This window comes from Salvelinus sp. IW2-2015, linkage group LG27 (genome assembly GCF_002910315.2).
Source record: "Salvelinus sp. IW2-2015 linkage group LG27, ASM291031v2, whole genome shotgun sequence".
In the NCBI taxonomy this organism is placed as follows: Eukaryota; Metazoa; Chordata; class Actinopteri; order Salmoniformes; family Salmonidae; genus Salvelinus; species Salvelinus sp. IW2-2015.
In genome coordinates this window covers 22900913-22921624 of record NC_036867.1, presented here as the reverse complement: position 1 = coordinate 22921624, position 20712 = coordinate 22900913, and the positions used below count along the sequence as shown (strand labels likewise).

Here is a 20712-nt window from a genome sequence, read left to right as displayed (position 1 = left end):
TGTATATAACAGAAAAAATGTTCGCTGTTATCCTGTTTATCTCACTCTTAACAACTTATTAGTTAGTAGTTACTGTATTTCTGACTGCTATTCTTTCTTTTCGCAACATGAAATCACTATCAGTTAGCATGTGGAACATTCAGGCCCTAAACTCATCAACCTTTGTACTGAAGAGTTTAGCACTGGAGTTCAACAAAAATCTTAAAGATGTTGACGTCATCATTCTACAGGAGACATGGTGTAAGGCTGAGATTGTCACTCACTGTCCCACAGGCTACAGAGAGGTAATTGTGCCATCACATAAACACAGCTCTGTGAATAGAGGCAGAGACTCTGGAGGACTGATCATTTGGTCCAAATCCGAACTACAAAATCGAATTGGCAAATATCACATTTGGTTAAAACTGAAAAAAGAACCTGTACTGACAGAAAAAGATGTGTTCCTTTGCGCAATATATATCCCCCCTCAGAATCCCCATATTACTCAGAGGAGATCTTCCCCACCCTTGAGGAAGAGACGTGCCATTTCCAGGCCCAGGGAAAAGTGCTCATCTGTGGGGACAAAAATGCGCGCACAGGAACACTACCTGATCTAACGAGCACACGAGGGGACAGCTTTATTACAGGCCATACTGTTTCTAACTGTCTTAATCTCCCCCATAGAAACAACAGTGACAGCACCGTCAACAAAAACGGAAGGGGTCTTTTGCAGCTCTGTAGAAGCCTGGGTCTGTACTTTGTCAATGGTAGGTTACGGGGGAACTCTTTGGGGAGATTCACCTACTGCTCACCTCTTGGCCACAGTACAGTATACTATATGATCACAGACATTGACCCTTTCTCTCTCAGCTCATTCACTGTCAAGCCACTAACACCTCTGTCTGATCACAGCCAAATTACGATGTTCCGCAAAAGAACAGACATGGAAACAACCACACATTCACAGCCCAGTAAGCTGTACAACATCAGAAATTCATACAGATGGGCCCAAAACAGCACAGAAGAACCTGGAACCAAAATATCCAAACACTCTTAGATAACTTTCTGGATACCACATTCACTCACATTAAAGAAGGCATCAATCTAGCAGTACAAAACATCAACTATATATTCAGGCAAACGGCAAAAGAAGCACAATTGAAATTGATAAAAAAACTAAACAAAAAATATCACAGATGACAACTGGTTTGATGCAGATTGTAAAATTATAAGGAAAAAACTTAGAACACTATCCAACCAAAACCACAGAGACCCAAATAATGGTGAATTACGCCTTCATTACTGTGAGACTTTAAAACTCTATAAACGTACACTCAGAACCAGAAAATCACAGTACAACAGCAAACAACTTCTGGCAAAATTGGAAAAAACAAAAAAAATCTAAACAAGAGGAATTAGCGATACAAAATGGTGACATATGGACAACCCATTTTAAAACACTCTACAACGCCGTTCAAATTGACACAAACGCAGAACAACGCCAAATTCATGAGAAGTTGAATGGATCAAAATCCACTGGACTCCCCAATTACTGACCAGGAGCTCTATAAGAAACTTCAGGCTCTCAAATTTAAAAAAGCATGCGGAACTGATGGCATCCTAAATGAGATGCTCAAACTCACTAGTGCAACATTTCAATTGGCTATATTAAAACTGTTTAATTTGATCCTGACTATAGGTTATTTCCCTGACATCTGGAATCAAGGACTCATAACCCCAATCTTTAAGAACGGAGACAAATTTGACCCTAACAATTACAGAGGCATTTGTGTGAACAGTAACCTGGGGAAGGTTTTCTGTAGTATCATGAATGTAAGAGTTCTAAACTTTGGATTTATACCAAAACACAAAGCACAACTGATCATATTTATACCCTACACACCCTGATAGATAAACATGTCCACCAAAATGATACCAAAATATACGCTTGATTTATCGACTTCCAAAAATAACTTGATTCTATTTGGCATACAGGACTGTCCTACAAAGTTATTGAAAGTGGTGTAGGGGGTAAAACATATGACTTAATTAAATCAATGTATACTGGCAATACGTGCAGCATTAAAATTGGCAAGAAAATAACATCATTCTTTAACCAGGGGCGGGGCCTTAGTCAGGGTTGCAATCTGAGCCCTGCACTCTTCAAAATTTACATCAACGAACAGGCCACTATTCTAGAAAAATCCTCAGCCCCTGGTGTTAGTCTCCACAATTCAGAAGTTAAATGCTTACTCTTCGCAGATGACCTATGCCTGCTGTCACCCACAGCACATGGCCTGGGCCCTGGCAGTAAACGCCAAAAATAGTAAAATAATGATTTTCCAGAGAAGATCCAGATCTCAGGGAATTAGACCAAAGTTCTCAATTGGTACAACATATATAGAGTACTGCACACACTACCATTACTTAGGTTTAAAAATAAGCTCAACTGGACACCTTAATGAGGCAGGTAATGCATTGAGAGAGAAATCACGCAGGGCATTCTACGCCATTAAAAAGCTAATTCAAATTGAAATACCCATTAAAATTTGGCTAAAACTAATTGAATATATGTCATTGAACAAATTGGACTTTATGGCAGCGAGTGTGGGGCCCACTTGCAAAACAAGATTTCATCAAAAGGGACAAACACCCCATTGAAAGCGTACATGCAGAGTTCTGTAAGATTCTCCTACATGTCCAGAGGAAAACTACAACAATGCATGCAGGGCAGAATTAGGCCAATATCCACTAATAATAACAACTAAAAAAAGAGCAATTATGTTTGGAAACATTTAAAATACAGTGACCCCCTCTCATATCATTAACAAGCCCTGCAATGCCAAGAGCATAGCAAAGAAAAGAGTCCCCTCATCCAGCGGTCCTGGGCTGAGTTCAAAAACATTCTACTAACACACGTAAGCCTCAGGACCAGAACATCCAATAAATCAGAATAAACCAAATTACCACACAGTCAAAACAAAACTACATTGCTTATTTGGAAACACAAGCACAAACACAAAGCAAAATGCAGTGCTATCTGGCCCTAAATCGACAGTACATCGTGGCTAACTATTTGACCATGGTTACTAATCAAAACCTTAGAAAAACCTTGACAAAGTACAGGCTCAGCGAGCACACCTTGCCATTGAGAAGGGTAGACACAGGAAAACCTGGCTCCCTGTAGAGAAAAGGCTGTGCAACCACTGCACAACAGCAGAACCTGAGACAGAGTGAAAAATAATAAACAATTAGAGAGTGTCATTTCCCCAAATTTGAAACACTTATTAAAGGTTTCAAAACCTCTCTGATGAGAGTAGGCTACCCCTCCTGTTTGAGGAGGACTCGCACTACATTGCTGTGGGTTGGCAGCGCACTAAAACAGCGAGAGATAGAGAAACTCAGTAGAGAGAGAGAGAGAGAAACACAGCAAGAGAGAGGGAGAGAACACAGTGAGAGAGAGAAACACAGAGAGAGAGAGAGAAAGAAACATGCGAGAGACAAAGAAAACCAGCGAGAGAGAGAAACAACAGTGAGAGAGAGAGAAGAGAGTAACAGCAAGAGAGAGATAGAGAAACTCAAGTGAGAGAGAGAGAGAGAAACACAGTAAGAGAGGGAGAGAAACACAGCGAGAGAGAGAGAAACAGAGAGAGAGAGAGAGCACGTAACACAGTGAGAGAGAGAGAAACACAGCGAGAGAGAAAATTAAAGAAACACAGCAAGAGAGAGAGAGAGAGATAGCGAGAGAGAGGGAGAGAAACACAGCGAGAGAGAAACAGAGAGAGAGAGAAACACAGCAAGAGAGAGTGAGCAAAAATGAGAGAAATGCACACCTCCTGATGTCCATTTCAAAATGTTCAAGCAGGAGTGTATGTCAGAGACCATTGTCGAGTAGTCAAGTAGAAAATGTATTCCCCTTTCATGTGACTCTCAAAAATGTGATTTCTGCAGTTGAATTCTGAGAAGTGAAATGGTAACATTAGAAAACCCTGGCATGTGCCCAGCTAATCAATTTAGGAAAAAGGAACATCACGGGCAATTAGCCGCCATACACCAAGACCCAGCCTGGGCTGGAGAGCATTGGTATTGACAAACGCAGGAGGATTAGTGCTGTGGAGTGTGAGGACTGTTGATTGTTACAGCCGATTTGACACCAGCAGGCCAAAGACGAATGGCTTTAATGGATACAAGCAAAAGGAGGGGGCAGAAGGGCGAGAAAAAGTGTTATTATTTTCCCTTTTTCGATCCATGATTCTTCCCCTCAGGCTATCAATGTTGATTGAATCTACATGTTGTAGGGTCTTGCTATCTGTCTGGCTGGCATTGTTGAAGTTTTTCCAGGAAACAACAAACTTTTGAGACCAGTGGATTTTTCTCAACAGAGTCAAATAATAAAATATCTAAGCAACTCAATACAGTTGAAGACGGAAGTTTACATGTACTTAGGTTGGAGTCATTAAAACTCGTTTTTCAACAACTCCACAAGTTTCTTGCTTACAAACTATAGTTTTGGCAAGTTGGATAGGACATCTACTTTGTGCATGACACAAGTAATTTTTCCAACAATTGTTTACAGACAGATTATTTCAATTATAATTCACCTTTTCACAATTCCAGTGGGTCAGAAGTTTATATACAATGGGTTGACTGTGCCTTTAAACAGCTTGGAAAATTCCAGAAAAGTATGTCATGGCTATAGAAGCTTCTGATAGGCTAATTGACATCATTTGAGTCAATTGGAGGTGTACCTGAGGATGTATTTCAAGACCTACCTTCAAACTCAGTGCCTCTTTGTATTGACATCATGGGAAACTAAAAAAAAATAAGCCAAGACCTCAGAAAAAAATTGTAGACCTCCACAAGAGCAATTTCCAAATGCCTGAAGGTACCATGTTCATCTGTACAAACAATAGTAAACAAGTATAAACAACATGGAACCACGCAGCCATCATACCGCTCAGGAAGGAGACGCGTTCTGCTTCCTAGAGATGAACGTACTTTGGTGCGAAAAGTGCAAATCAATCCCAGAACAACAGCAAAGGACCTTGTGAAGATGCTGGAGGAAACAGGTAGAAAAGTATATATATCCACAGTAAAATGCATCCTATATTGACATAACCTGAAAGGCCTCTCAGCAAGGAAGAAGCCACTGCTCCAAAACCGCCATACAAAAAGCCAGACTACGGTTTGCTACTGCACATGGGGACAAAGATTGTACTTTTTGGAGAAATGTCCTCTCGTCTGATGAAACAAAAATAGAACTGTTTGGCCATAATGACCATCGTTATGTTTGGAGGAAAAAGGGGAGGATTGTAAGCCTAAGAACACCATCCCAACCGTGAAGCACGGGTGTGGCAGCATCATGTTGTAGGGGTGCTTTGCTGCAGGATGGACAAAATGATGTGGATATATTGAAGCAACATCTCAAGACATCAGTCAGGAAGTTAAAGCTTGGTCGCAAATGGGTCTTCCAAATGGACAATGACCCCAAGCATACTTCCAAAGTTGTGGCAAAATGGCTTAAGGACAACAAAGTCAAGGTATTGACAAGGCCCTGACCTCAATCCCATAGAAAATTTGAGGGCAGAACTGAAAAAGCGTGTGCGAGCAAGGAGGCCTACAAACCTGATTCAGTTACACCAGCACCGTCGGGAGGAATGGGCCAAAATTCACCCAACTTATTGTGGGAAGCTTGTGGAAGGCTACCCAAAACATTTAACCCAAGTTAAACAATTTAAAGGCAATGCTACCAAATACTAATTGAGTGTATGTAAACTTCTGACCTACAGGAAATGTGATGAAAGAAATAAAAGCTGAAATAAATAATTCTCTCTACTACAATTCTGACATTTCACATTCTTAAAATAAATTGGTGATCCTAACTGACCTAAGACAGGGAATTTTTACGAGGATTAAATGTCAGAATTAAATGTATGTGGTATATGTAAACGGTATAGGTATATGTAAACTTCCGACTTCAACTGTACATGCAATACAGAAGCTCTCATACAAGTATCCAGTAGGGAGGGTTCTACTACGCTATATGGAATTTTATGAAAATCACAACAAGGATCATTTAGCTATTAGATTTGGAATTTTAAGACCCCTTGAAGTATCAAAAAATAAAAAAAATGATTTGGATGATATTTTTGGGGGGCCTTACTGCTATTAGCTCATACAAGCATATTGGATAACAGATTCACTACATTGAACAAAAGATAGTCCCCCAAAATATCAAAAGGAAGTTTATTCGGGAATTGTCTCTCCGATATCTGAGAGATTTAAGAAAGATCAGGAAACATATACATGTACAGTATATATATATTTTTGACATGTATTTAACCCCATTTTTATGTCCATATAACTTCCATTTATTTGTTCAACTGGTACCGGGGGACCTTCAAGATGAGTCTTGTGAAGTCTGTGGGCAACTAGAGGAAAACAATGGACATGTACATGTTGGTGAGAGTCTTGCCTTTGCACAGAGGGGTTAGCGTGTAGCCCAAATGGTTTGGCAGATCGGCCGTACCGACTTCAGACGAGTCTACATCGTGTTCATGAGAGTCTCATCTTTCCATAGATGAGACTTTAGGCCAAACCATACGGACGCTACAGACAAATTATACCTCTGTCACCTTTCACCGCAGATGGAGAAATGCGACATAGGTGGATGCTGGTATCTTTAGCTTAAACTGACAGAATTTTATGGAGATGTTTTTATTATGCTAATTTGCAAGAAGGCATCAAGGGGCGTATTGACTGTTTATAGAAAAGGCCCTTACAAGTCTCCTGACGTTTACTGAGGTTAATATATTTTGGACAGTCCAAGTCTGTTATATGTGCACACCGAAGACAGCGGCCCTATTCGCTACACCACCCCAGACCACCACTTTGTAATTTTTTAAAACCACCTAAGAAGAAAAAAGATAACCACCAATGGGGGAATTTGGACATATGGGCAGAGAGGAGGATAGTGGGTCAAAGAACACAAAAAAATTGCATTGATAGATCAATCATTGAAAATGATACCAACTTTCACAAATCTATTCAGGAGTCCAAAAACACGATGATAGAAGCTTGCAACCATTCTGGGCAAAACACACCACTTTTTGGGCCCAAGTCTGACATGTTTCAGCACAACATTTCTTTAGAGCCATTTGGTTTTCAGTCAGGGAGAAATCCATTGGACTGAGAAAAGCACCGCTTTTGTTCGTCACAAGCTAAAAACGGAATGGTAGAATAAAAGAGACAAACATAGATGCTACCACAAGATGCTGGGCATATCAGGAGCAACTCCTCAGAGGAGGCGAGTGTAGGCTTTCTCTCCTTGATGTGGAGGCTTCCAGAGGCTTGCAGTCTCAGCGGTCAGAGAAAGAGATGGAGGGAGAGATGACGTGGAGCACTAGTGAGTGCTTAATAAAGACCTTCCCTTAGCCACCCAGGTGAATCATCAGAGAGAGAGAGATGAATAAAATAGAAACAAAAACGAAATAGGAAAGAGGGAAGACTCCACTGGCATGTGAAAATATAAAAATGGAAATGAAACAAGAGGAACCAACTGAGAGGAACGGGAAGGTATAACACAGAGCATTCTGTGTTCTGTTGTACATGAATACATGACTATGTATGGGCTTTTAAGAATGGATTTTGTGTAGAAGTGGTTTTAATATACTGAGTCAGGTAAAATACTTTACAGTGTGTTAAACACTGTGTGAGGTCTTGTGCCAGACGTTTTGGAATCACAATCTCTTTCTTAAGATTCCGTTGATTTCTGAATAAAACATAAATAGTTTAAATAATAACAAGTTGTGAATTTTTATTTCATTCTTAGATATGTTATGGATAAAAATGCATTCCTAGATAAAGGATACATACCTTTAAATCCAAAATGGCTACAAATTCTCATCTAGTAAAGAAGACTACAAATACAAGTACACTTATTGTTAGCAGGTAACAAAATACTGGGCTGTCCTTACCCACTCCAGACATCTCAGGCACAGCAGCTACAAAAGGACCATCTGGAAATGTTGGGGCGTTATCATTGATGTCCTGGACTTTGATGATGAATTCTGACTTTGGTTCCAGGGGCTTTTCAGTGTTGCGGTCGAAGGCTTGTGCGTGGAGGACATAGTGATCTTTCCTCTCCCGGTCCAGGCTTTCTGTTGCATGAATATCTCCTGTCACCTCGTTGATGATGAATATACTCCCAGCGCCTTCCCCACTCAGAATGTACCTTACGGAGCCATCCCCTTTGTCAGAGTTGGAATGAAGCTGTAAGAGAAACCCGAGACAGAATATCAGATGGTTATTGCATAACAGGCATTATTGAATAAGTTACCCCCTAAAGTTATAGCAAGTTTAAAACTGAAATATTTAATAAGTGCTAAATCTCAGTCCAAAATATTAGAAAATGTGGAGATGTTCTGTAGAAAAGCAAAGGAAGCGTAGTCTATTTGTTGTAAGTAGGCTGCTGGTATGCGAACACATAGACAAACCTGTGAGTCTTCAATGTAACATATTCCAAATGTCATATTCAAAGCTTTAGCCTGGGATTTAGAAATGTGAACCATCTAAATCGGCAGCCTTTTTTGAGATTCAAGTTTCCGGGGTTAGTGAAATCCTTATAAACTCTTTAAAGATGAAATCACTTGAATAAATCTTTAATAATGATGAGTGAGAAAGTTACAGATGCACAAATATCATACCCCAAAGACCTCTCACCATTGCAATAACAGGGGAGGGGGGGGGGCATGATATTTGTGTAACTTTCTCACTCATAATTATAAAAAATGTATTCAAGAGTATCCGTAATCCCGGTAGCATCCATATTAATGTATAAGTGTTTAGGAACATATTCTATTCTTCTTTACAATAAAAGTGACTCCAAAATGACACAATATATTATTTACCATTCTTTTCTATTCGGCAGAAAAGAATGTGAAACACAACCAAAAAAAAAAACAGCAAATGCATCCAAAAAATGTGTACAGTAGAGTCACAAGCTTGATATAGTCATTTTGTTCTAATTAAATGGGACCAAATACCCGATATGTTTGGTCCCCTAAAACGGGGGGACTATGTACAAAAAGTAATTTGTAAATGGTTAAAATGGATGAAAATATTACACTCAAATTAAAGTGGACATTCTACAATTTAACCTTATAATTATTGTATAATTTCAAATCCAGAGTGCTGGAGTACAGAGCCAAAACCACAACAAAAAATGTTTCACTGTCCCAATACTTTTGGAGCTCACGGTATTTACCCAGTGAAGGCAAAGAACATTGAGGGTTCTATCCCTATACCCCAGAATGTAATGGGGATTTTAAAAAACAACAGCCAACACAAAATAACCAGTCACATCAAACACTGAAATGACAGCCAACATTCCCTTTTACTTTGTTTCAGCTGTTTTCCATGGACATTTATAGCCATATTAATGATGCTGCTGCATGATTTCGCCTGGTTAGAAAAATGGCTAGCTGACGTCTGACACAGTTAGCGCTCTTTGGCAAGGGGGAGTTCAAATTCATATTTTGCAACATTGTTGCAGAGGTCTGAGTGGCAAACAGCAAGGTTCATTCAAACCTGTGCTGTTGTAAACTAAATGCTAGCTAGAAAGCAAGAGAAAATAATGTGTTTAATAAAAGCATACACTCTTAGATAAACCTTTTAGAAAATTCTAAATGTAACTGCCATTCCTATTCAAAAAACCAACTGCCATTCCAATATGATGATGCAAGAGGAAGGTGGTTGAACCAACTTGCAAGTAGCCTACCAATAAGCATGTTATTTTTCAATGTAAGTAAAGTTGATTATTTAATTCATATATATGACGCCAAAGTCATATGATAAACTAGGCTAGATAAATACATTTGAAATGTAATTAGAAATTGAGCATGTTTGTAGCTAGTTAAAAATAAAAAGCAAGGCTACTTTAATTTGCCACTTTACAAGCTAGCCAGCTAACTTTGTCAAATTTAACATGATTTTCTTTATTTTGGGATATACCAAATGGAGCTACAGATCCAGCCTGACATTGGCAAGTAGCTAACTGTTACTTTTATTTCAGTATTTCAGTGTGGAGTCAATTGAGGGATCTGTTCAATGAAGCCATTAGAAGACTGTTGCTGACAGAGTATAACTGTATAAATGACTTATAATAAGTCTTGGTGATTCAATAGCCTAATTAATCATTACATTACTTTTAACACACTATCTGCTCAGTCTGGCAGTAACCCAGAACTACCAGAGGCAGAGGATCTCTCTTTCGGCTGCTGCTGACAACAACTGCATGTAAGTTGTTCTTTTAAATCATAATAATTATATGTCTGCATAGCATTTTGGCTTCATTTTGGCAGATTAATTCATGCTTATTTATGAATATTATCTCATGTTTGGCCGGTTCGGATCCTGGGAGGGCGCTGGAAAAAACGGGCGGAATTGATCTGACAACTTGGTTCACATCCACAAAACATTTCTTTACCGTTGGGCCCTTGAGCAATGCCCTTAACCCTAAAACATTCTCTCCATCCAGGGGCGTTGCACTGCAGCTTGAACCTGTGCTCGTTTCCATTGTATGTGTGAGGTCTGCTGTTCGGGGGGGTTGAGAACGGGACAGAAGACACACTTTTGATGTTCAATGTAACTAATGGACAACATTGTATTGTATTTTATTGTATTGTATTCTAAAGAAGTCAGGCAGAGTTGACGTGGGCCTTCATTCAAACAGAGAGATGCCTCCCTGGCCACCAGTGCCTATTTCCAAACTAGCTTTGCATATACAATACATAAAAAATATATATTCTGATATTCTTTTGTCCATTATGTAATTGTTTATTAATTTATATTCTTAGCTAAAAATATTAGTAGTAGCCATGACTCATAAATTGCACCATGCAGGGTTCTATATGGAACCATTTTGGTTCAGTGAAGTAGAACCGTTAGGGTTCTGAAAAAAACAACATAATATGGTTCTATACAGAACTTTTAAGGGGTTCCATATATGAAGCAAGGGATTTATGTTCTATAGGGAACCTTTTTTTCTAAGAGTGTGCTTTAACAAATCAGGACACTATAACTGTACATCAAACACATGGTAAAGAACTTTGAATTTACAGAGCATATACGGTACAAAGTGAAAGGTAACACAGTGGAATTCATACAGCGATCAAACAAAGCCAGAAGAGTTCAATCATCCATTTACATTCTCATCTTCTACATGAATTAACGTGTCAAACCTCAAAGGGCTAGCCACATTAACAGGTTATTTTGACTTCACAGAAATAATGCTTCATGCTAGCCTAGCAGCACCATTTTCATATTGCTTCGCAGATGTATATACCCAACCATCACTGAGCATAGGTAGCCAGTGATGTAGTGGTAAAAAATTGGGTAAACGCTGATCGCTGTTCCCTGAAAATAAAGTAACGCTCCCTACATTTTCAATGCATTTTCCCAAGGTGGGTAAATACTCGTGCAAAAGAAAATAGGTAAATGCAGGTAAACTTCATTTATTTACATTTACCCTCCACTATATACGGTAGCTATGTTGAAGCATGATGTACATATTATCGAGCATACAGTATGAGGAAGACATTATTGATGAGGTAGACTCCCAGAGAGTGACTGACAGGCAGCTCTGCAGTCAGGCAGCAAGCCTGGTTGACTGTGATACTTTGTGATATAATGTACTGACAAAGAACTTCAGTAGTACTGCAGGACAGCTAGCCTGGTTGCCATCTCTATTCAGCTATTACATTCCTCTCCTTGTCAATGTTAGCTAAAAAGATTGGTATCCAGAATACAGAACAGCACCTCAGGGGTGTTTCTGAGTCACGGTCCAGATGTCAGCCGATTTGCACTGGCAATAACAGGCTACTGAATTTCAATCAAAATTATCATCTCAATAAAACAAATACAAAACAGCAGGGGACATTACTGAAAATGGACTTCCCTCGTCCCTGTTCCCTTCTGTATTAGACAACATTAAACTGAACTGTGAAAAAGTGCCAGGGCCAAATCTAATCAAAACTGTGCCTTGCAAAAGAATCCCAACTTAAAAAGGTGCTGGCTGATTGCAAAACTTACTTCTTGATGAGAGCAAACGGTCCTTTTCTCTGGTAAACCATAAAAAGCCTGTAATTAGGTAGGGAGTCAAAGTTCCCAATTCCCATTGAGTTTCTACTCTCCTAATCAGGAATCAGGATTAAGGTAATGACAACCCACCGACCATACAAAGCACACAATAAAATGTGCTGTTTACAATTCCCATGGGTGTTGGAGACTGCAGGAAATAACCTGTCTCAATCAATATTGAGATAGACTATTATTATAGGATTTACATTTGTATTATACGTGTCAGTGTTATGATCAGCATCAGGATGTGTAGAGGTGTGGAGGAAGTAAATAACTCCTCACTACAGGAGATTGAACCCCTTACATGTCCAAAGCAGGCCCTCCACAACACAATCATTCAGAGTGCTAATTTAACCATTGACTTCTTTGGCAAGAGCTAAAAATAGTCGGGGTGTCCATTTGATTAATTGTTCAACAGTCTTATAGCTTGGGTCTAGAAGCTGTTGAGGAGCCTTTTGGACCTAGGCTTGGTGCTCCAGTACCACTTGCCGTGCGGTAGCAGAGTGAAAAGTCTATGACTTGGGTCTTTGACCATTTAAAGGGCCTTCCCTGAAAACACCTGGTATATATGTCCTAGATGGCAGGAAGCTTGGCCCCAGTGATGTATTGGGCCGTACGCACTACCCTCTGTAGCGCCTTTACGTTAAGATACCGAGCAGTTTCCATACCAGGCGGTGATGCAACCAGGATGCTCTTGATGGTGCAGCTGCAGTACTTTTTGAGGATCTGGGCACCGATGCCAAATCTTTTCAGTCTCCTGAAGGGGAAAAGGTGTTGTCGTGCCCTCTTCACAACTGTCTTGGTGTGTTTGGACCATAATAGTTTGTTGCTGATGTGGACACCAAGAAACTTGAAACTCTCAACCGACTCCACTTCAACCCTGTAGATGTAAACGGGGGCATGTTCGGCCCTCCTTTTCCTTTATTCCACAATCATCTCCTTTGACTTGCTCACATCGAGAGAGAGGTTGTTGGCCTGATACAACACGGACAGGTCTCTGACCTCCTCCCTATAGGCTGCCTCATCGTTGTCGGTTGATCAGGCCTAACACTGTTGTGTCATCATCAATTTTAATGATAATGTTGGAGTCATGCCTGGTCACACAGTCATGGGTGAACAGGGAGTACAGGAGGGGAGTAAGCAAGCACCCCTGAGGGGAATCGGTGTTGAGGAACAGCCTGGCAGATGTGTCAATGCCTACCCTTACCACCTGGGGGCGGCCCGTCAGGATGTCCAGGATCCAGTTGCAGAGGGAAGTGTTTAGTCACAGGGTTCTTAGCTTAGTGATGATCTTTTTGGGCACTATGGTGTTGAACGCTGAGCTGTAGTCAATGAACAGCATTCTCACAAAGGTGTTTGTCCAGGTGAGAAAGGGCGGTAAAGACTGTGAATGAAATTGCGTCATCTGTGGATCTGTTGGGGTGGTATGCGAATTAGAATTGGTCTATGGTTTCCGGGATGATGGTGTTAATGTGAGCCATGACCAGCCTTTCAAAGAACTTCATGGCTACCGACGTGAGTGCTACGGGGCGGAAGTCATTTAGGCAGGTTACCTTCACATTCTTGGGCACAGGGACTATGGTGGTCTGCTTGAAACGTGGGTATTACAGACATGGTCAGGGACAGGTTGAAAATTTCAGTGAAGACACATGCCTGAGTACACGCCCTGGTAATCCATCTGGCTATGCGGCCTTGTTATTAAAGGTCTTGATCACATCGGCTATGGAGTGCGTAATCACACAGTCATCCGGAACAGATGGGGCTCTCATGCATGCTTCAGTGTCGCTTGCCTCGAAGTAAGCATAAAAGGCACTTAGCTCATTTGGTAGGCTTGCGTCACTAGGTAGCTCACGGCTGGGTTTCCCTTTGTAGACCAATAGTTTGCAAGCCCTGCCACATCCGATTCAATCTTAGTCCTGTATTGATGCTTTGCCTGTTTGATGGTTCGTCTGAGGGCATAGTGGGATTTAGTGTCGAATTTAGTGTCCCACTTCTTGAAAGCAGCAGCTCTAGCCTTTAGCTCGGTGCGGATGTTGCCTGTAATCCATGGCTTCTGGTTGGGATATGTACATATGGTCACTGTGGGTGACTGAGTCATCGGCTTGACATATGGTCAAGCCGATGACTGAGGGGGTATAGTCCTCAATGCCATTGGATGATTCACAGAACATATTCCAGTCTGTGCTAACAAAACAGTCCTATAGCGTAGCATCTGTGTCATCGGACAACTTCCGTATTGAGCGAGTCACTGGTACTTCCTGCTTTAAGTTTTTCTTGTAAGCAGGAATCAAGAGGATATAATTATGGTAAAAAAAATCCCTCTGGTTGCACATGTGACATGCTGGTAGACATTAGGTAAAATGGATTTAAGTTTGCCTGCATTAAAGTCCCCAGCCACTAGGAGCGCCACTTCTGTACGAGCATTTTCTTGTTTGCTTATGGCCTTATACAGCTCGTTGAGTGCGGTCTTAGTGCCAGCATCGGTTTGTGGTGGTATATAGACAGCTAAGAATAATATAAACTCAGCAAAAAAAGAAATGTCCTCTCACAGTCAACTGCGTTTATTATCAGCAAACCTAACATGTGTAAATATTTGTATGAACACAACAAGATTCAACATCTGAGACATAAACTGAACAAGTTCCACAGACATGTGACTAAGATAAATGGAATAGTGTGTCCCTGATCAAAGGGGGGGGGGGGTCAAAATCAAAAGTAACAGTCAGTTTCGGGTGTGGCCACCAGCTGCATTAAATACTGCAGTGCATCTCCTCCTCGTGGACTGCACCAGATTTGCCAGTTCTTCCACCAAGGCACTAGCAAGTTCCCGGATATTTCTGGGGGGAATGGCCCTAGCCCTAACCCTTCGATCCAAAAGGTCCCAGACGTGCTCAATGGGATCGAGATCCGGGCTCTTTGCAGGCCATGGCAGAACACCAATCGGCCATAATAAAAAAGAAACGTCTTGCAGGAAATCAAGGCACAGAACGAGCAATATGGCTGATGGCATTGTCATGCTGGACGGTCATGTCAGGATGAGCCTGCAGGAAGGGTACCACATGAGGGAGGAGGATGTCTTCCCTGTAACGCACAGTGTTGAGATTGCCTGCAATGACAACAAGCTCAGTCCGATGATGCTGTGACACACCGCCCCCAGACCATGACGGACCCTCCACCTCCACATCGATCCCGCTCCAGAGTATAGGCCTCGGTGTAACCCTCATTCCTTCAATGATAAACGTGAATCCGACCATCACCCCTGGTGAGACAAAACCGTGACTCGTCAGTGAAGAGGACTTTTTGCCAGTCCTGTCTGGTCCAGTGATGGTGGATTTGTGCCCATAGGCCTCTCAGAGCCTCTCTGAGCACTGATGGAGGCATTGTGCGTTCCTGATGTATCTTGGGCAGTTGTTGTTGCCATCCTGTACCTGTCCTGCAGGTGTGATGTTCAGATGTACCGATCCTGTGCAGGTGTTGTTACACGTGTTCTGCCACTGCGAGGACGAACAGCTGTCCGTCCTGTCTCCTTGTAGTGCTGTCTTAGGCGTCTCACAGTACGGACATTGTAATTTATTGCCCTGGCCACATCTACAGTCTTCATGCCTCCTTGCAGCATGCCTAAGGCACGTTCACACAGATGAGCATGGACCCTGGGCATCTTTCTTTTGGTGTTTTTCAGAGTCAGTAGAAAGGCCTATATAGTGTCCTAAATCTTTAGTGTCCTAAATTGCCTACCGTCTGTAAGCTGTTAAAGTCTTAACGACCGTTCCACAGGTGCATGTTCATTAATTGTTTATGGTTCATTGAACAAGCATGGGATACCGTATATAAACCCTTTGCAATGAAGATCTGTGAAGTTATTTGGATTTTTACGAACTATCTTTGAAAGACAGGGTCCTGAAAAAGGAACGTTTCTTTTTTTTGCTGAGTTTAGATGGATAATTCTCTTGTTAGATAGTGTGGTCTACAGCTTATCATAAAGGTACTCTACCTCAGTAGAGCAATACCTCGAGAATTCTTTAGCATTAGACATTGCGCACCAGCAGTTATTGACAAATAGACAAACACCCCCGCCCCTCGTCTTACCAGACGTAGCTACTCTGTCCTGGCGATACACAGAAAAGCCAGCCAGCTCTATATTATCCGTGTCGTCATTCAGCCATGACTTGGTGAAACATAAGTTATTTCAGTTTTTATTGTCCCATTGGTAAGATATTCTCGAGAGTAGATCATCAAGTTTGTTTTCCAGTGATTGCACGTTGGCCAATAGAACCGATGTAATGGCGATGTAATTTACTCACTCGCCTATGAGTCCTAACAAGGCATCCCGACCTTCTCGGTATCTCTGCCTTTTCTTCACGCGAATGACGGGGATGTGGACCTGTTCTCCGGAAGAAGTATGTCCTTTGCTTCGGACTAGTTTAAGAAAAAATCTTTGTCCAGTTCGGGGTGATTAATCGCTGTTCTGATGTCCAGAATATATTTTCGGTCATAAGAGACAGTGGCAGCAACTTTATGTACAAAATAAGTTAGAAACAATGCAAAAAACATTTTTTTAAAATAGCACAGTTGGTTAGGAGCCTGTAAAACGGCAGCCATCCAGTCCAGCGCCATTTGTTAAAGGAATGTAGGCTGTCAATACCGAAGGCTGAATCTGTAAGGTAGACCAATCTATGTTGTTAGAGACAGAATCCTTTGGGGGTATGGCAACAATTCCAGTAGTCAGGAACAGCCAGAGTGACATAGACGTCATCACATAAAATTAAATAGCCAATACTAAAACTAACTAGACTAAACCTACCAGGAAGACCACTGCTGTTAGAGACATAATTCTTTGGCTATGGCTGCACTGCCATGCAGAGAAGGCCTTCTAATGCATTAGATTCCAGTACAGTCAGGCATAATTTATTTATGGTTCATTAAAGGTATTCACTCAGAAATGTTCATGACTCTCCGCCATTTGGATGTAATTAGCGTCAATTTTGTCAATCCATGAAACGGGCCTGCCGATAAGAGCCGAGCTGAAAATACATCACCACTGTGTGTGTGTGTGTGTGTGTGTGTGTGTGTGTGCCTGCCTGCCTGCCTGCCTGCCTGCCTGCCTGCCTGCCTGCCTGCCTGCCTGCCTGCCTGCCTGCCTGCCTGCCTGCCTGCCTGCCTGCCTGCCTGCCTGCCTGCGTGCGTGCGTGCGTGCGTGCGTGCGTCTGCAGTGTGTTTGTGTGTGCGGGAATAATGAAGGTCAGATGAAAACTACTGCAATGCCCTGTAGAGAGGGGAGGGAATGGAGAGATGTGTGGGGGCCTGCCTGTCAGTTAGCAGTGAGTGTCCACATGATAAAAATAACAAAAAATAACTCTAATACTGAGGGCGCCATTTGGTACGCAGACATACTTTATGAGTGAGAGGATGGAGGGATTGTGTTTTTCTCTTTCCTTCCCTCTATGGTGAGTTTATTATGGCCAATTGGATGACTGTCTGGCACATGGCTGGTGGATGTTGGTTGTTTGCAGGACAGGGATTGCATTACTCTGGAGTGTTAAAGGGATAAAAAAATTCCGGGCACCAAAGTCACCGGCTGGAGCACTCAGATCCCCGGACAAGCCCTAGACAGACAAAGTCTAGATAGATTTCATGATATGGCCAGCGGTACAGCTAGATAAAGCACGGGTAAAAAGAGACAAAGTCTAGATAGGTAAAGCCCCGCCTTATCTCAGTTCACTGGTCACCATAGCAACACCCACCCGTAGCACGCGCTCCAGCAGGTATATTGCACTCCTCATCCCCAAAGCCGCCTTTCCTTCCAGTTGTCTGCTGCCAATGACCAGAACAAATTGCAAAAATCTCTGAAGCTGGAGTCTTATATCTCCCTCCCTAACTTTAAGCATCAGCTGTCTGAGAAGCTTACCGATCACTGTACCTGTACACAGCCAATCTGTAAATAGCACACCCGACTACCTCATCCCCATATTATTACTTACACTCTTGCCCTTTTGCACCCCAATATCTCTACTTGCGCATTCACCATCTGCACATCTATCACTCCAGTATTAATGCTAAATTGTAATAATTTTTTCCTCTAGGGCCTATTTATTGCCTACCCCCCTACTCTTCTACATTTGCACACACTGTATATAGATTTTTCGATTTTTCTTTTCTTTTCTGTTATTGACTGTACATTTTTTCATGTGTAACTCTCTGTTGTTTTTTTTTGTCGCACTGCTTTTCTTTATCATGGCCAGGTCGCAGTTGTAAATGAGAATTATTATTATTTATTTTTTTATTCTCCTAAGTGACAGGAAACTTTTAAATGGTATATACAGTTGAAGTCGGAAGATTGCAAACAAATATATATTTTTCACAATTCCTGACATTTAATCCAAATAAAAATGTCCTGTCTTAGGTCAGTTAGGATCACCAATTTAATTTAAGAATGTGAAATGTCAGAGTAATAGTAGAGAGAATGATTTATTTCAGATTTTATTTCTTTTATCACATTCCTAGTGGGTCATACACTCAATTAGTATTTGGAAGCGTTGCCTTTAAATGGTGTTCTTCGGCTTGCAAGCCTCCCCCTTTTCCTTCAAACATAAGAATGGTCATTATGGCCAAACAGTTCTATTTTTGTTTCATCAGACAAGAGGACATTTCTCTAAAAAGTACGATCTTTGTCCCCATGTGCAGTTGTAAACCGTATTCTGGCTTTTTTTATGGCAGTTTTGGAGCAGTGGCTTCTTCCTTGCTGAGCGGCCTTTCAGGTTATGTCGATATAGGGATCGTTTTACTGTGGATATAGATTATTTTGTACATGTTTCCTCCAGCATCTTCACAAGGTCCTTTGCTGTTGTCCTGGGATTGATTTGCACTTTTCGCACCGAAGTGCGTTCATCTCTAGGAGACAGAACGCGTCTCCTTCCTGAGCGGTATGACGGCTGCGTGGTCCCATGGTATTTATACTTGCGTACTATTGTTTGTACAGATGAACGTGGTACCTTCAGGCATTTGGAAATTGCTCCCAAGGATGAACCAGACTTGTGGAGGTCTACAAAACATTTTTCAGAGGTCTTGGCTGATTTATTTTGATTTTCCCATGATGTCAAGCATAGAGGCACTGAATTTGAAGGTAGGCCATGAAATACATACACAGATGCAGCTCCAATTGACTCAAATCATGTCAATTAGCCTATCAGAAGCTTCTAAAGCCATGACATAATTTTCTGGAATTTTCCAAGCTGTTTAAAGGCACAGTCAACTTAGTGTAGGTAACCTTCTGACCCACTGGAATTGTGATACAGTGAAATATAAGTGAAATAATCTGTCAACAATTGTTTAAAAAATGACTTGTGTCATGCACAAAGTAGATATCCTAACTGACTTGCTAAAACTATAGTTTGTTAACAAGAAATTTGTGAAGTGGTTAAAAAACGTTGACTCCAACCTAAGTGTATGTAAACTTCCGACTTTAACTGTACGTATTCAGCCCCTTTGCTTGAAATTGAGCTTCGGGTGCATCCTGTTTCCATTGATCATCCTTGAGATGTTTCTACAGTTCACCAGTGGTAAATTCAATTGATTGGATATGATTTGGAAAAGCACACACCTGTCTATATAAGGTCCCACAGTTGTCAGTGCATTTCATAGCAAAAACCAAGCCATGAGGTCGCAGCAAATTTTCCGTAGATCTCTGAGACAGGATTGTGTCGAGGCACAGATCTGGGGAAGGGTACCAAAAAAAGTCTGCAGCATTGAAGGTCCCCAAGAACACAGTGGCCTCCATCATTCTTAAATGGATGATGTTTGGAGCCATCCAAGACTCTTCCTAGAGCTGGCCGCTTGCCAAACTGAGCAATCAGGGGAGAAATGCCTTATTCAGGGAGATGGGAGAATCTTCCAGAAGGACAACCATCTCTGCAGCACTCCACCAATCAGGCCGTTATGGTAGAGTGACCAGACAGAATCCAATCGTCAGTAAAAGGCACATGACGGCCCACTTGAAGTTTGCCAAAAGGCACCTCAAGGTTCTCAGACCATGAAAAAAAATATTCTCTGGTCTGATGAAACCAAGATTGAACTCTTTGCCCTGAATGCCAAGCGTCACGTCTGGAGGAAACATGGCACCATCCCTACGGTGAAGCATGGTGGTGGCAACATAATGCTGTGGGGATGTTTTTCAGCTGCAGGGACTGGGAGACTAGTCAGGATCGAGGGAAAGATGAATGGAGAAAAATACAGAGAGATCCTTGATGAATACCTGCTCCAGAGAGCTCAGAACCTCAGACTGGGGCGAAGGTTCACCTTCCAACAGGACAACAACCCTGAGCACACAGCCAAGGCAATGCAGGAGTGGCTTCGGGACAAGTCTCTGAATGTCCTTGAGTGGCCCAGCCAAATCAAATCAAATCAAATTTTATTAGTCACATACACATGGTTAGCAGATGTTAATGCGAGTGTAGCGAAATGCTTGTGCTTCTAGTTCCGACAATGCAGTAATAACCAACAAGTAATCTAACCTAACAATTCCACAACTACCACAAATTATGTAAAAATGTACCACTAGCCACTTTAAACAATGCCACTTAATATAATGTTTACATACCC

The 20712-nt window shown here is 41.6% G+C and overlaps 1 protein-coding gene and 1 long non-coding RNA gene across 2 annotated transcripts in view; one reads left to right on the top strand and one right to left on the bottom strand.

Moving 5' to 3' along the window:
* The window catches only part of LOC139023105 (uncharacterized), a 427630-nt gene that overhangs the window by 65900 nt on the left and 341018 nt on the right, over nucleotides 1-20712 (top strand). The window lies entirely within an intron of this gene.
* The window catches only part of LOC111953148 (cadherin-18), a 212952-nt gene that overhangs the window by 93329 nt on the left and 98911 nt on the right, over nucleotides 1-20712 (bottom strand). Inside the window, exon 3 of the mRNA XM_023972228.2 lies at nucleotides 7956-8250. Within this exon, the coding sequence (XP_023827996.1) occupies nucleotides 7956-8250 (295 nt within the window). The remainder of the gene's footprint in view (nucleotides 1-7955; nucleotides 8251-20712) is intronic.